Genomic DNA, 15556 nt, shown 5'->3' with positions numbered 1-15556 from the left:
CTCTGCGGCTCAAAACTAGCAATTTCACGAGACCCACCAAGAGCTGCAACTCGCTGACATGACCCACAACCCAGACCGGCACTTGCTGCAACGGGAAGTGATGTCTTGTCTCAAGGCGCATGGGAGCGCATCCGACATATGAGCACAGCTCGTATCCCAACACGACCGGCCAAGAACATGCACATGCTTTCCAGCGGGTTGAACACGCAGGCGGTGTGCACCGGAATTTAGCTTGCTTGTTACAAGGGATATATCACAGACAGCAACGTGGTTTGACTTTTCACTTACCAAGTCAGGTATCCCGGCGCTATCTGTTGGTATTACCTGGTGGGGTAGCCTGCAAAGTTTCCTTAGGTGCCTAGGTATACTATCCGAGGATGAGAGCTCGTGAACGCCTCTGCAGCCTAAAACGTGAAGTAACGCGTAGCGCCTTTGAACCTGTAGACAGTTCCAAGCATTAGTGCCAGATTCTGGGCTCGCCTGCAGGCATGTCTACGGTTTGCTGTGTGCCTCGACAAGGTTTGTACCGCGGTTTCGATATGAGTCACCCTCGCATGTGTCGCTTCTTGGGAAAGGAAAAAGGCGATCGACGGCAACGGGGCCCTTGATTCGATGCCTGGGAGTGAGGGACTTTGGAGTTACCCCGCGGCTAGTTTTCTAAACTCCGGCTTGTCGGCCCCGCTTTCTCGGAGACAAAACCGGAGATCTCACGGCCACTGCTCCGGCATGTCAGCACAGCAGAGAAGAAAAGTGGGGTTAGATATTGTCAATCTGTTGTTAACGCCAAGGTTACTAAACGGTGTTCTTGCTCTTGGCATCTCGATAATCATTCTTCTTGATTATCTCACAATCGAGATTCTTACGAATCCGTCGCAGTTCTCTCTTGCCCTGATCAAACTTGTGCAAAACTTCACGTACTTTCAAACAGCATAATGTGCTATCGATTGTGCACATTTAGTTGATGAACATAACTTAGCTTCTAAATCTATTGCCATCCGCCGGTTGGATAGACATTGGCCTCTAACTACAACATCTTGTACTTTGCAATGAAGTCGGGGAAAAATACAGAGCGACATTTATTACTAGAACATCCTACTCCAACACCGTTTGACCACTTGTTCTCTGGGAGTCGCTCATTCTGAGATTTTCCTCCACATCTTTCGGTACCACGAGTTCCCTCTCGACTGGCAGCAAACCTAAACTGACCAACTCGTCGTCACTGATGCCAGGCCGCTCTTCCAAGATTCTCTTCAGCTTCCTAGCACGGGCCGTGACGTTCTCAATCCCAACGATCCCTCTTACAACCCAATCTTGACAGATGCTGGCGGGTATACCAATCTGTATGCTGCGATGCTGCAGCCTCTCCAAGCGCACGTCTCGCTCAGGGTCCCACTGAATCCTTACTCCGCCACTATCTTTGCTTCCGCCTCCATGATGAGCCAGATTTCCTTTGCGAAGCAAGCCTATAAAGTCCTCGTGCCTCATCTTTAGCGCAAGGATATGCGCTTGTCCCGGGTCCTTGTACGAATATGCTGCGCGATACAGCATCCAGGCCCAGCTTGGTTTGATCCATGTCATCCGGGTGAGTTTGAAGCTTGGCGACGCGTCGAGTCTCTGAGCCTCAACGGCTGCTGTGGCGATGTACGAGTTATAAGCTTGATAAACAGTAATTGTTTCTTCATCGAAGTGCGCTCTGATCTGGCGGAAAGGAATGGGCGACTGGTGTCCCTTATCGTCATCTAGGCCCAATGCAATAAAAGACATCTTGAAAGATTCGGAGGAATTCGTGAGTGATGCAAGGAAATAGGTGTCTATGTCTGGGACTCAGGTGTGTTTTGTGCGAAAGCTAAGTGGTGGCGGTGCCTCGACGACGTATCTTCGAGAACCAGCTCAATGGCCTCCAGCCACGGCGCCACAAAGTCACCGCGGTCACTAATGACTCATACCGATTGACACTTAACCATGTAGGATTCTGCAGTTGCAACCGCTGCGCAAGAACGAGATCCGAGGACGAAACTACATGGTCGTTTGGATGTGTTGCTTTCACCTGTAGGAGTCAATGCTCTGTTGAACGCGCTCGCCAACAGTCTCTTCTGAAGGCACTGTAGTCAGTTTGCGAGTTTGGTGTCTCCTATCACCAGATGGAGTGACGGCCTCTTCGATGAAAACTCGTGTGACAGTTTTCATCTGAATGCCTTTGAGGCCAAGCACGTCCTGTTCGTGTAATGATGTTTGGCTCTCGCTGCGATCATGGCTGTTCTCAGAGCCATGCTTTTGGCGGCAAGACGGTTTCCGAAAATTACGTGGCCTGCCGTGGTGCTCCGAGTCTCTCGGCCGTCCACCTCGTATCCATACTCTGTGACCATACTGCCGGCCCAGCGGGGTAAGGTTGAATGTGTCGAGTCCCAGGTTTTGCTCGTCGACGGGTGCATCAAAGAGGATGCCGCTTCGGGTAGTAGAGAATATGAGTACGTCAATCCATCCTTTGGAGGTGATCATGGCGCCAGCGAAGATGAGATACTGCGGCGAGAGTGTAACGCCGCCACTACTCATGATTCGACCCAGAGCCAGCGGCCCTGTACATAAGACAAAGACAAGAGGGTACAACAAGAAGAGGATGCGTTTGTGTACCTCGGTCTTTTGGTCCATGTGCGTCATTATAGGAGGCAGGCCTATGGGACTGAGAATGCGATCGGAAGATACTTCGTCCGCAACAGCCGCGGCTTTTTTCGCTTCCCGAAAGGCCTTATCCTTCCGATGAATGTGAACGAAGACCAGAATGTAAGAAACAGTTCCTGTGATGATCAATATGATCATCCAAGCATAGTGCAAATATACGCGCATGGCTTCGTAGTTGGCGTTGATCCAACACTAGCACATCAATATCAGCAATCAAACTTTAGGGCAGCTACCAAATAGGAAGGATACTTACCCAAGTTATATCACGAACATAGAACCCTCCAGCGTCTGCGCCGTTGTTGGTAATAATTACACCAAGAACGGACATGAGAAGTGTGAAGAACCACAAGAAGAAAACGATGCTGTAAAAGACCTTGCATGAAATCCTGATTTTTCGTACAAGTGTAAGGTAGGTGTGGACTGCAATTGTCGCAATAAAGGCGGTGGCAGCCAGATCTCCCGTCGATATGAACCATCCTTGCGCCCAACACGCTGGTGAACTGTCGGCAATCTTATCCTCCACAAGCCATACTATGTCAAGGAAGAAAGCGCAAGACTGGATCGTATCTGCCAGAAGGACGTTGAGCAGAAGTATGAGAAACTGATTCGGAACACGTCTTCGCTTCTCGTTGCCATATCCGTTTTCGTGGTATTGGAAACCAAGCTCCCGAGGTAAACCATCGACAGGGTTCGCTTCTGTAGCTGATTGCGATTGTTCCGGATTCGTGCTTGAATACCAGAGCGCCAGTCTGCCGATGAGGTAGACGAGAAGTGTGAAAGATGTGACGAGTGAAAGGCAAGAGAAAATGACAACGGCTTTCAGGCCATGTCGTAAGACCGGAGGTAGAGGCGAAAGAGTGTGACTGCGATTATACATGGCTGTATGTTGCTGAAGAGTATTATGAAATTATCGTGATGTCGTACCTGCCGACCATGCCCAGGATCCCGGTATTCATCCTCCAAGGCAACCAAAAGTTGATCGTTATACTCTCACGATAGGTTTCGTCGGCTTGGCTTCTTTACTTGTACAAGAGAGCGGCAACGCGTTCGCTGGTAATGTCCGTCATAACCCATCTGATGCCTGCGGGACCACATTGGTCTCGAAGCCCAACGGGCGCAATGATTTGGCCCCATGGATTAGCGTTCGGGAAGTCAGGAAGTCCATGGTAACATTTGCTTGTTGCAAATCCATGTAGGTTTTCGATGTTAGTCTTGCTAGGCCTCTATTGATAGATGAGAACTTAAAATCGACCGGCGAATGAGGGTTCAACGAGCAGCTAAATCGGGGGCCCTGCCAAGGAATGAGAACGTCGTCCTTGGGGTCCAAAACTGCCAGGGACCCGGAGCGCTCGGTGTTCGCCGGTCCAGTTCCATTCGGCGATTAAGTCCAACCCAGGATCCACTTCTAGCTTCAGCAGTGTGCCAACCTGTATCTTCCAGTTTTCCTTTGCGTCCAAAGACAAGGGAGTTTGATCGCCGAGCGAAAGGATTTGGGTATATGCAAGGTGGAAGAGAAAATGTAAGGGGCACAACATCTCCTCCAGCCAGGTTCAGTTAAAGGGGCCACAGAGGCCCCTATGATTGCTCGCCACAGAAGCGGGAAAATCAATACCAAATAGAGATTAGACCCATGCAATATTCGCAACCACATGGTGAAGCGAAGTGCAGAACCAGCAGGTGAAGAAATAAAGTTTAATTAGTGGAGTTGGCCGTTGTACAAACTCTATGGCACTATGACAAGGCCAGACAGAGAGAGCGCCAGTGAGTTCCAGGATGGTCAGTAGCATTCAACCGAGATTTGAAACGAGGAAACATAACAGAGTAACCCCCCTACGAATACAGTCTGTATGTTAATGGTTATAGATGGGGTGTGAGAAGATGCGGGCTTCTCGGACACCGGGTCTCCTGTCCTCGAAATGGAGGGCGTAAAAGAGGTTAATGATAATATGTGATTGCTATGCTCCTTCTTCAACAAGAAGAGGAAACCACAGGGTTCATCACGTCATCCCGAACAAGGTCCTTCTCTTCAAACTCCTGGTGTCATTTCCCCTCATGCCAGAGGGCTGTTACAGTCTGGAGGACAAGCGCTCGTCTGCAATATGCACGCGCTTGCGGCGATTCAGTAACAGCAATTCCAACGATTACCGTATTATCCAGAATTTGATTCCTGATAACTAAGTAACGACACGTGGTCGACAGGGTTGATCGCTTCTCACACTCAGCGTAATGAACCCCACCCAATGAAGTCAGTCACCTGCACACAAAACGCAGAATAAGTTTAGGTAACAACTTGACTTTGAAAGGTAGGGGATGGTTATGAGACATGGCCCAACGTCGTGGAAAAAATGATGCCAAAGCGGTTCCTGCGCTCCAGTGGCGAATGTAGATAGGGGAGAAATGCAAGCAATCGGTCGAACGGCACAATTCGCGCATTCAAAAGTTTCGTGAGAGGTAGCAAGATTGGCAAGAGCGCCGATAAGTTTGCCTCAATATAATAGAGTTCACGTTACCCTGTTGATATCCATATGGGTTCAGCCGGGGTTGAGATGCGACGTGGGATGGACTACCCAGCCCCTCTGCCCGTGGGGCACGGGGGCTTTTCCTCCGCACCAGAGATCAAAAACAGAGCAAAGGGGGTCCATAGGACAACGATAGATGGGCCCTATTGTGCTCAAAACAAGTTGCCAAATACCTCTTGGTATCGGGAATATCCCGCTGCCCTCAAATCGAACGTTTGGTTTAACCCAGCAACATTCGCTTTCGCTTTCGAGCAAGCATATCGAGAAACAGGTCGATATTGGGGGCACGGGAGTTACTCTGAACACGTCTTTTGTGCTGCGGATTTGGCCTTCGAGAGCACTCATCCACCGGTACACGGTCATGATGAAGTCCTGGAAAGTGACAAAGGGCTCATTCATCGCCGTTATCAAGCACGAAGGTCCGGGACTTGGTCGGTCCTCGTCGCGACACTGGATTAGGGCCGGCTTTTAGAACTTAAGACCATTTCCATCATTCGTGACCTACGCCTTAGCGTACCGCGCTGATTCAACATCCTCGGCGTGGGGTTTCGTGGGTCTCGAGCAAGTTGTTTCCCCAGCCTTCCAACTCCAGGACTGTGACCTTGATAGTGGAAACAGGCAGTTGTGTGATACTAGACGGCGGCACAGTATGAGAACGGACCCATTTTCCCACCGGATGAAGTGGATGTCATTTGTTATGGGTGCTGTGTCGACATATGACCCATGGCGTCTTTGAGCACTTTAATCGACCCCTCAACCGGGCCCTTGAAATCCTCTGGACATTGCAGGAATTATATCTCTGCCCTAAGGCGATCTCTCTCACTAGGACGGGCGAGTCCTTGATCTTTTCTGACAGCGACACCCCCGCTGAAGATCCAGTGTTGCTTGAGTACTTCATCAGCTTTTGCGATCAGCACTCACAGCTGGTTGTCTATCATGAGCAGGTCGAGCTAATGGTCACTCGAAATGACGAACATTTACGACGATTAAGAAAAGCTCTTGAGCGCAGCGGTATGGCTGGTCTTAGGTGGCAGCTACTGATTACGCTTCTCGATGCTGCTCGACATTAAAGGACATCACGCGAAGCAGACCGCGTCTACGGCATCATGCAGGTATTCGGATTCAGACTTGGGAAGTCCAGACCAGGCCGTGACCCCAGACGCAACTTTCCGCTTTAAGAACTGAAAGATGAGCTCGGACGGAAACTGTTGAAGCGCGATCCCATCATGAGCCAGGTGCATGTTTTTACAAAATCGCTTGAAGTCCGCAAAGGGTGGGGAATTTCGCAAGATTGACAACCAACACGTCGCCTTGCAGATGAGACATACGGCGAAAGGAACAGCGTGTTCAAGGACATGCTTCCAACGGCTCAGTTTTCAACTGTCGACCTAGGCGGTATAATGTGGGGACATTTCCACGAGAAGGTATGCATGTTCAACAAGCTGGTACACATTTGGATAGCAAGGCGGGTTGAAGCGGAATAATCGACCTTGACGACATGGAACATTGGACCGCTATTAATGGACCGGAGCTTGCCAGTGAAGAAGCCATGGAGTTCAGCCGAAACAACCCAGGTGCAGTGGTTTTACTCCTAGGTATCAAGGATAAAGAGAAGTATTCTCCAAGCGAACGTATGCCGACAGGTCTATTACTTGTTCCCCGTATGGTAGGAAACAATGTATTGGAGGGTACAAGGCAAAGAGCTGAACTATGTCAATGGTCAGCAGCCTCACTGCCGGGGTATAATAAAGATATCATCAAGGTTCTAGAGGGCGAATCAGAGGAATGGCCTATGCAGATCCGTATTTTTGGACGAAGATGGAGATGAAGCTTAGATCGACTCAGTCGTCGAATTATGAACGATAGATGCGACATTTAGCTGTGTCTATACGCGACACGATGTTGAGCTCACCCTTGCGCTTGAATTGTACCTGATCTCCGTCGAAGGATGAGTTGAGTCTAGTTGGAAATCAATATGCGATAATTCTTACCGGCTGTGTATCGCTATTTCTGGTACTCCGAAGAACACAAGTATTGATTCTGCGATGTTTGTAGTCGACGTAAAATGATGTATATGTTGGAATAGAGATTTGCACGCATTCGTACGTATCCAAGCGGTAATGCCACCTGTACACTAGTCAGCAGCATCCAGCCTATATAAGGGCTAGATCTGCTAGATATCTAGGACTTAGAACATTCTCGGCAACAAATACAGCGACGGTCAACCCCTATTATCGTGTGCCTCCAGCAGCGCGCGAGCTATTTCGACAGTATATGTATTTAATAGATTATGGGTGTGCACATTTGGGCCGCATGTGTGAGTAATCAACTAGCCGGAAGGGGTTATTGTAATCCGAACGGGACGCAAGAATTGTATCTGATGAACGATGGAGGTACATTTTGAAATCATCAATAAAAAGTGTCATCAAAATGTTATGCTGCATGTATTAGATAACTACTTTCAGCTGTATGTATGTGCGTGTAGGACAAGAGTCCAAACAAGAACCTCAAGCCCTAAAAGGCGTCGCCGATGCTATCAATATCAACAAGATACGTTGCTGCTTGCGTGTTTCTGAGGATTGGTTTTGAGTATCAGTTGGCCTTAGCTAATCCCAAGTGTACGCAGACACTGCCTAGCTAAATCTGATTGAATTGGCTCTGAAAGAGAAAATTTAAATTCGCAAAAGAAGTACAGGTAGAACCCTTTCCCTTCCACTATCTACTCATCTATAACTTGTTCCTAAGATAACCACCCTGATTACTGTAGTCATCAACCTGATCACTCAGATCATGATGATCACTTTTCACTAATGATTTTTCGTGCAACAACACTGCTGTCGACGACCCTCAGGCCATCATCAGTCGAATCGAAGAAATCACCAACATTACAAGCCATCTAATACGAAGTCCATCTCGCCCAGCCTACTCCTTTCCCCAGCAGTTAGAGCCACCATTAGCACCGTGCTTCTGGCAGGCCGACAAGAAGCGGCAGTTGTTGAAGTCTAGGACAACTCCTCCGGCAGAACCGGCGTTGACCACTCTGGCAGAGCAGTAATGTCTGCCGTCGCTGAATCTGTCGTAGTTTCCGGCGAATTGGGCGCAAACTGCCTTTGTCGCTGCTTCGTGGAAGCTACCGTCGGCGTTTTGGCAGTTGCAGAAGCTGTAAACAGCGCACGACCAGCCAAAGGTTGGGAGAAGGGCAAGGAGCACGGCAGCGACCTAGAAGTAGTATCAGCTTCTGTTAACTGTAGAAACTCTCTTTACTCTAAAAGCTTACCTGAATCTGCATTTTGAGGAGATTGTAAAGATACTTTCTTTTGGAAAAGGAGGTGGTTTGGAGAGAAGTTTTTTTTTTGAAGTGTGGGGAGTAGTTGTTTTCTTGCTGTCTTTCTTTATCGCTTTCTAACAGAGCTATAGGTAATAATAGCTGCTTCTTATAAGTTTGACATCTGGCCGTGCTTCATTTGTCCGTACTGCTCCTGCTGTCATCACACAATCCAACTTACTTCCCTAATGAGCCGTCAAGATAAGCAACAATGTCCAGAATTCATGATTTTAAATTAAAATATATTAATTTCAGGAAACAGGGTAAGACTCTGTTTGAGCTGTTCTCCAGCAGCGGTGTATATGTACTTGTGAGGTGATGGGATGCGATTGGACATGAGGTTACAAGTAGACATGGTTGTCTCTGACTGTGGACCAGCTTCTTTGGGACAATATCACAAGGACCATCGGGTTTCGGCACCGCGCTAGACCAGGCTTAGATTAACTCTGGATTAGCCGACACAACTACCTAACTTGAAGTTGGAAGACAAGCACGGTTTAATGACTCGCTGGGTGACCATTCCAATTTATTGAAAGTGTAAGGGTCAAGCAAGTCACGCATGCACTTGGCTTTTCACAGCCAAGTCGCGATGTTGCTGACTGCGATGCGTATTAAGGGAGATTGGACCGGTGCTTGGGAGGGGTAACACGATGATACCTGTGTCAGTCGGGCATGCTTGGAATCAGAATGCGAGTTTGTCGGGATGATTTGACAGATTTGATTCCCAATACGGGGCGATGAGTTTTGTGTAGGGGCATGGCTGTTGTTGAGACCACCACGAAATCTAACCGAACATATATGAGAAGGGAATCCTCTAGCTATGCTTTTGTGAATGGGAAAAGCTCATTCCTTCTTTTGTAAATTATAACCAGTGCCTCCTTTCTGTCTATAGCGTAGATTTTTGAGTGAATAGATAAGTGTGTCGCGTTCGAATGATTAGGCAAATAAAGAACAAGTGAAACGGGTGGTATATCTAACCCGACCATTGTTTTTGCTTTTTTTTTAAAGCGGAGTCTTCCTTCGGAATACGGATAGAGATACCACAGTACTGGTAAGTAGGATCTACAGCAAGGGTTTCTTCGGACTCGGGCTGAGGCTCGGGATACGATTCGGGTTAGCTTAGAAATAGGGCTGTGGATCATGGACATGAATCTGTACTCCGGGCAGAGTGACTCGCAAGAAATACGAACATTCACTCAACACTCTACTAGTCTAAACCGGCAATTGTAATGATCAGCTCAGGCCTAAAGCTCCCCCATCCTCGCTTTCTTTCAGGAAGGTAGAAAGGAGATTCAATATCAGCTCTTCGGCATGCCATATGATTCTTCGTATTCTTCGTATCAGCCTTTATGAGTCGTAGTACCCTGACTGATGCCCCTTCACCGCCTGTTTCAATGTGTCCGGCTTCATCCGGCCGTGTTTTGCGCCACATCGTCCGGTCTACCTAGAAATTGCCATCCTTTTTCTCAAATTGTAGGTCCGGTAACTACGGCCCGATGCATACAGTGTGAATCCATCTCCTTGGGCTGGAGTTGGCTGCTGTTGGTTTTATTGGACTTGCGCTGAACGTTATCCTGGGAAACAAAGGCGACTCTTGGATTGAGAGCGACGGAAAAGCTCAGTAAGACATGCAGATAGCGATATATGCTATACGAAGCGAAATAGGTAGGACCAGAGGACAAAACAAGAACACTTTGAGAACAGAGACTAACAGACAGCAGTATCCTTCCAAGCCGCATTACAGAGGTACGTAGCCCAGGCGCTCGTTTGTGAGGTGACACAGGTTCACAATAGTTGATACAAAACCGAGTAGAAGAAACGACACAGGGGTAACCCTGTTGATACCTGCTTGCCGACATCCAGACTTCTGACCTCATATTGTCGCAAGGGGCCAGATGCACGTGGGCTGATGCGGGATCGGAACGACGCATTCGGATGGCTGAAAATTTGGAAGAGCCCATTTTGCAGATCATGGCGGTGTTTGCCTGACTGGATCATCCTTTTTGTTTACTGTTGTCGTTCTGACTTTTGGATGTTTTGCACCGTCAGGGGTCAGATGCACGTGGCATTGAAAGTGACCTATTTTGTCATTGGGCAGGTGTGCCCAGCCCACTTGAGCAATATGAACAGCGGCGCTTGCAGGCATGCGAGCAATGGCAAACCATTCTGACCTAATGGTTCATTGCGACGGTACGGTCATTGTCAGCCCACTGTTCATTTGCGCTTGCACGCCTACGGTCCATTAAGCTGGGCTAAAAGGTGGAAGGAAGCTATGACGCTCGTGGGCGGCAGTGGCAGCTGCTGGGCTGATAGTACCGGAGGCGCCCTATGTATGTGGGGAAGGCTCCGCATGTGAGTAAACTTAATTTTAGGGATCAATGCTTGTTTGTACAGGTCTCCGACTAAGGAGCCGAATGGCAGGTAATGAGACAAAGACCGACAGGGGAGCTGGCATCCTGAGGACCGAGACGACCATAAATGGGGGAGGCAGTTGTCATGAGACAAGTGCGCCCAGATCATTGAGGTGATGTTGACAGCAGCACTCCCAAGTGTGCAAGTACTGACAACCCTTTTGGCTCAACTGTTCATCACGATGGTTTGGTCAATGTCAGTCCTCTGTCTATGAATCCGGGTGCTAAATGATCCTTATATTGCAAAACGCCGCTATCGCGTGTGGGTCCAATTGGGTGGATTATCCTTGTTTTTGCCTACTATTGTGGTTCTGAGGTTTGGCTTTCTTACGTCTCAAGGGGTCACCAGCACCTAACATTACTAGTGATCCTTTTGCGTGTCTATCTGTCAGAGCCGATTAAATGTCGCCCGTTGATCAGACCATCCCTTGATGTTGTTATCTACTATGCTGTCATCCCGACTTCTGGCATTGTCTCGCTATAAGAAGTGATTCAGTCGGGTAGCTAGACCCGGTCCAGCTCTGGGCCTGACATTGCTGGCGACAAGGTCCACATTGGCCGCTGATGATGTATATTGCCTTCGCCTTGACAGATCCGACCCTTCCATCCAATAGATCTCATAATTCAGATATCTACAGACCATCCCATCGAGTGCCAATTAACGCCATTTTTGGTTTCCCGTTTTCTACCCACTTTTACTCCAAGAGCAGTATTTTCCGAAACTTTGATCGGCTCAAAGTCTCTAAACAATGAAGCTTATTGGCCTATCCCGCCCTTGGCAGCAATGGCGTTAGTGGGCACTTGATGGGATAACCGCTAGACTGACCTCAGTTTGATTTTATGTGTATTTTTGCCACACATAAAAAGAAGAAAAAAAGGCTTAATCGGAATACTTGTCTGAATTCATTCAATCAAGTACCATCTAGTTTTGAAGATGGACCTATCGACATTGCATACAGAACGTTGACGAACACCCTACGTCTAAGACAGACATGCAAATCATATTCCGTTCTATAGCATAGCAGTGTCTCCTTAGGGCGGGCACCGTCGAAAGGACAGGTCTAGTCGCATCAGGTACATTTTCAAAAGGTATCTGACGGACTCATTCAGTTATGCACTTCTCCATCTTCAATTGGGGATTGCTCAATTTCCGTTTCCCGGGTGAGGTCGACTACCACAGGTAGCGCAAAGGGCGGGTACAGGGGTGCCAGTCGTTTTTCTGGGATGCGATGCTCCGGTGCTACCCGAAGACCCCTAATGCTTGTTTCCCGGGCCGTTGTGGGCATCTGGAGACGGAAAAGTATGGGCTGGTCTTGACGATCGGGATAACGGCGTCTTCAATGATACAGAACATCCCCAGAATATGTGCCATTATTGAAAGACGTAGAATCGGTTTTTGCAACAATCAGCACGGTGGGGAGAGGAAGCCGATGCATGCCGGAAACCCGAGGTTCCAATGTTGTAATTAGCGGGTCGATGATGACGAGACTATCGCTAGCTCTCACTGCGTCAACGAATACAAGCTGCTCGGGCGCTAAGGGATTTCACGACGCATTTTCTCACTTAAAAAAACGCAGTGAAAGTTCCAACTGATACAATTTGATCGACTGATTCTTTCTGAGCAGCAATGAGAGGAAGAAGAGTCTGCGAACAATGAAGATTTAATATTGGCGGTTAAGGCGGCGGGCCATCCCGAAGTGCGTGCATTGATTGGTCTGGGAAATATGGGGCATCTTATCAGATGATCTAATCTGATCACCCGATGCGTGTGTTGTCCCCCCGGTCTTCGCCTGCTGACAGAGCACGAATCCCCCGGTCCAGTGTCGGGGGATTTCAGGTTCCTGCCGGCTCGTTTTCCCAAGGTGCAGGCAGTTTCGATGTCGATTTTCTCTCTACATCCTTCACTCAAATCACACCCACCAAGTTCCTCCCAACATTTGGTCATGATTTCGTACGCCGCTCCAAGTATTCCCATTGCAGCCACCCCTGCTGACTGAAACCCCCTGGAGCAGGCGTAATACGAATGCGTAACCGCGCGAGAAAAAAAATCCCTCCGTCTCACGAATGATCAGGAAATCTACGGTCGCAAGCTCTGGGTGGTCTCCAACAACGAGTGCACGGCCACGGTCGTCAACGAAACATTGAGAGACCTTACGAGAATTGTCCTGAGCACAAACATCTCAGCCGATCACACGAGAACGTAAATCTTGAGACGATGCCGAACTTGTGGACGAAGCGCAACGCCTCAGCCCCGGGCAGTGAGACATCGCCGCTCCTCGAATCCGAGACCGCCTCCAATGTCGGAGCACCGAGCCGAAGGAACCCCAACGCAACCCCCCAGGATCCGTCCTCCGGGGTTGCACAAACCGATACCGTTGCAGAACAAATCACTCATGCGGAGCGTGTCTGGCTTTTTGTCGGGATCTTTCTCGTCGGCTACGCCTACGGTCTGGATAGTCAGGTCCGATCAACCTACCAACCATACGCCACCTCAAGTCTAAACCTGCACTCATCCCACTCGACCATCAACGTCCTGCGCAGCGTCGTCGCCGTGGCCTCACAACCTACAGTCGCCAAGGTCGCTGATATATATGGCCGTTTCGAAGCGATTTCGGTGTCAATTTTGTTCTATGTTGTCGGGACGCTTCTAGAGGCCAGCGCGACGTCCGTTGAGCTATTTTGTGTTGGCGCTATTTTATACCAGATCGGCTGGACCTGCATCGTTTTACTACTCGAGGTTCTCGTCGCCGACTTCTCGTCGATGCGTTCTCGGGTCTTCTTCAGCTATATCCCAGCTATCCCTTTCGTCTTCAACACATGGATTAGCGGAAACGTAACGGCTGCTGTACTACGCGTCCTGTCATGGCGATATGGCATTGGTATGTGGGCGATAATTTTGCCCATCTGTTCCACCCCGCTGCTCACGAGTCTCTATTCCTTCGGGAAAAGGACGCGCAAGTATGAGACTCACCCTGAGTCGAAGAGAGCGGCGGTTGACCTATTTCACCAACTGGACGCTGTCGGTCTGGCCATTCTCATCGCGGCCTTCTCCTTCACGTTGGCACCCCTCACTCTGGCCGGAGGGACAGTGAGCCACTGGAAATCTCCCGGAATCATAGTCCCCCTTGCCTTCGGCCTGGCATGCATTCCCGCCTTCGTCTTTTGGGAACGTTGTTATGCTCAAGTCCCTCTTATACCCTTCCGCCTTCTCAAAGACCGCGGAGTCTGGTCAGCTCTGGCGGTGCGGAGTCTGCTCAACTTTGCATGGTCGACCCAAGGAAACTACTTGTATACCGTGCTCGTGGTAGCATTTGACTTCTCCATCGAGACGTCAACCCGCATCTTGTCATTCTTCTCATTTTTTGGCGTTTTCAGTGGTGTCTTGGTCGGCATCATCATCTACAGGATCCGCAGACTCAAGGGCATCATCGTAGCAGGCGCTTGCATCTTCACAGCATCATTCGGTCTTCTTATCCTATATCCTGGGGGAGCAACTGCCAGTTCAAAATTCGGTCTCATTGCTGGCCAAATTATCATGGGATTGGCGGGCGGCTTGTTTGCGTACCCGACTCAGGCGTCTATACAGGCATCCGCAGATCGTGAGCACGTCGCTGTTGTCACCAGCCTGTATCTATCAGTCTTCAACGTGGGTAGTGCCTTGGGAAACTGCCTGTCGGGAGCTCTTTGGACACAGCTGCTTTACCCGTCTTTGCAACAGAACCTTGCATTCCAGCCAAACACGACGTTGGCTCAGGCTGTTTACAACTCGCCATTCTCGACCATCGAGCACTACCCCGTTGGCGGAAAGATTAGAGATGCTATCATTGACAGCTACAGGGATGTCCAGAGGCTGCTCTGTATTGCTGGAATGTGCATTTGTGTGCCAATGGTCGGCTTCGCTTTTGCGTTGAGGAACCCGAGATTATCGGAGGAACGAGTGCAACCGGACGCATCTGCAGAGTCTGATTCGTGAATGATAGGCGGCATTTTAGCAGCGTCTGGCGCATTTTGTCACATCGGTTGGCTGACTAGATTCTTGATTTTTTACAAGTAGCGAATATCGGAATAGCTCGCGCGTTGCTGGAGGCACACGATAATAGGGGTTGACCGTCAATGTATTTGCTGCCGATAATGTTCTAAGTCCTAGATATCTGGCAGATCTGGCCCTTATATAGGATGGATCCTGCTGACTAATGTACAGGTGGCATTGCCGCTTGGATAGGTACGAATGCGTGCAAATCTCTATTCCAACAGCGAACGATAAAACAACTTTTCCATTTGAGAAAGTTATCATGATAAAAACCACTGCTCTTTCTTTTCTGATCAACATTCTTGTGATGGCGTATTTATTCGATTAAGAATAGTCTGTTGAGAGTGCACCGAGTGCTATGCATCAATTAGAAACGTCACTCCGTGATTTACATTGGGCCGTGTTCGTCCCAAACGACCAAACTTCTCGAGATTAGAAGTGTGGAAGCACATTGAGTGCTTACACAAACTAGCTGAAAAACTTCCTGCAATAGGATACATGAAATCTCAAACAGTCATTTAACCTAACCTTTCACCAAAGTGCTTGATCTTCATGGGGAAACAAGTAGCATCCGAAAAAACGCATGGATCAA

At 48.9% G+C, this 15556-nt stretch overlaps 4 protein-coding genes across 4 annotated transcripts; 1 reads left to right on the top strand and 3 right to left on the bottom strand.

Annotated features, from left to right (window-relative positions):
- Window positions 1–1092: 1092 nt before the first annotated feature.
- Window positions 1093–1764, bottom strand: ColSpa_08298 (uncharacterized protein; the record flags this gene model as incomplete). Its single annotated transcript, XM_049274510.1, has 1 exon — window positions 1093–1764. One exon carries the CDS (start codon window positions 1762–1764, stop codon window positions 1093–1095), a length of 672 nt encoding a protein of 223 aa, XP_049130467.1.
- Window positions 1765–2043: 279 nt separating this feature from the next.
- Window positions 2044–3007, bottom strand: ColSpa_08297 (uncharacterized protein; the record flags this gene model as incomplete). The annotated part of the gene is made up of 2 exons (XM_049274509.1): window positions 2044–2871; window positions 2933–3007. 2 exons carry the CDS (start codon window positions 3005–3007, stop codon window positions 2044–2046), a joined length of 903 nt encoding a protein of 300 aa, XP_049130466.1.
- Window positions 3008–8120: 5113 nt separating this feature from the next.
- On the bottom strand, window positions 8121–8487 carry ColSpa_08296 (uncharacterized protein; the record flags this gene model as incomplete). The annotated part of the gene is made up of 2 exons (XM_049274508.1): window positions 8121–8417; window positions 8476–8487. The coding sequence occupies 2 exons, from the start codon at window positions 8485–8487 to the stop codon at window positions 8121–8123; spliced, it is 309 nt and encodes a 102-aa protein (XP_049130465.1).
- Window positions 8488–13149: 4662 nt separating this feature from the next.
- Window positions 13150–14907, top strand: ColSpa_08295 (siderophore iron transporter 1; the record flags this gene model as incomplete). The annotated part of the gene is made up of 1 exon (XM_049274507.1): window positions 13150–14907. The coding sequence occupies one exon, from the start codon at window positions 13150–13152 to the stop codon at window positions 14905–14907; it is 1758 nt and encodes a 585-aa protein (XP_049130464.1).
- Between the last annotated feature and the right edge of the window lie 649 nt (window positions 14908–15556).

The sequence above is a fragment of the Colletotrichum spaethianum genome (assembly GCF_022836535.1).
Source record: "Colletotrichum spaethianum MAFF 239500 DNA, contig22, whole genome shotgun sequence".
Taxonomy (NCBI): domain Eukaryota; kingdom Fungi; phylum Ascomycota; class Sordariomycetes; order Glomerellales; family Glomerellaceae; genus Colletotrichum; species Colletotrichum spaethianum.
This window is presented reverse-complemented; position numbering and strand designations above follow the sequence as displayed.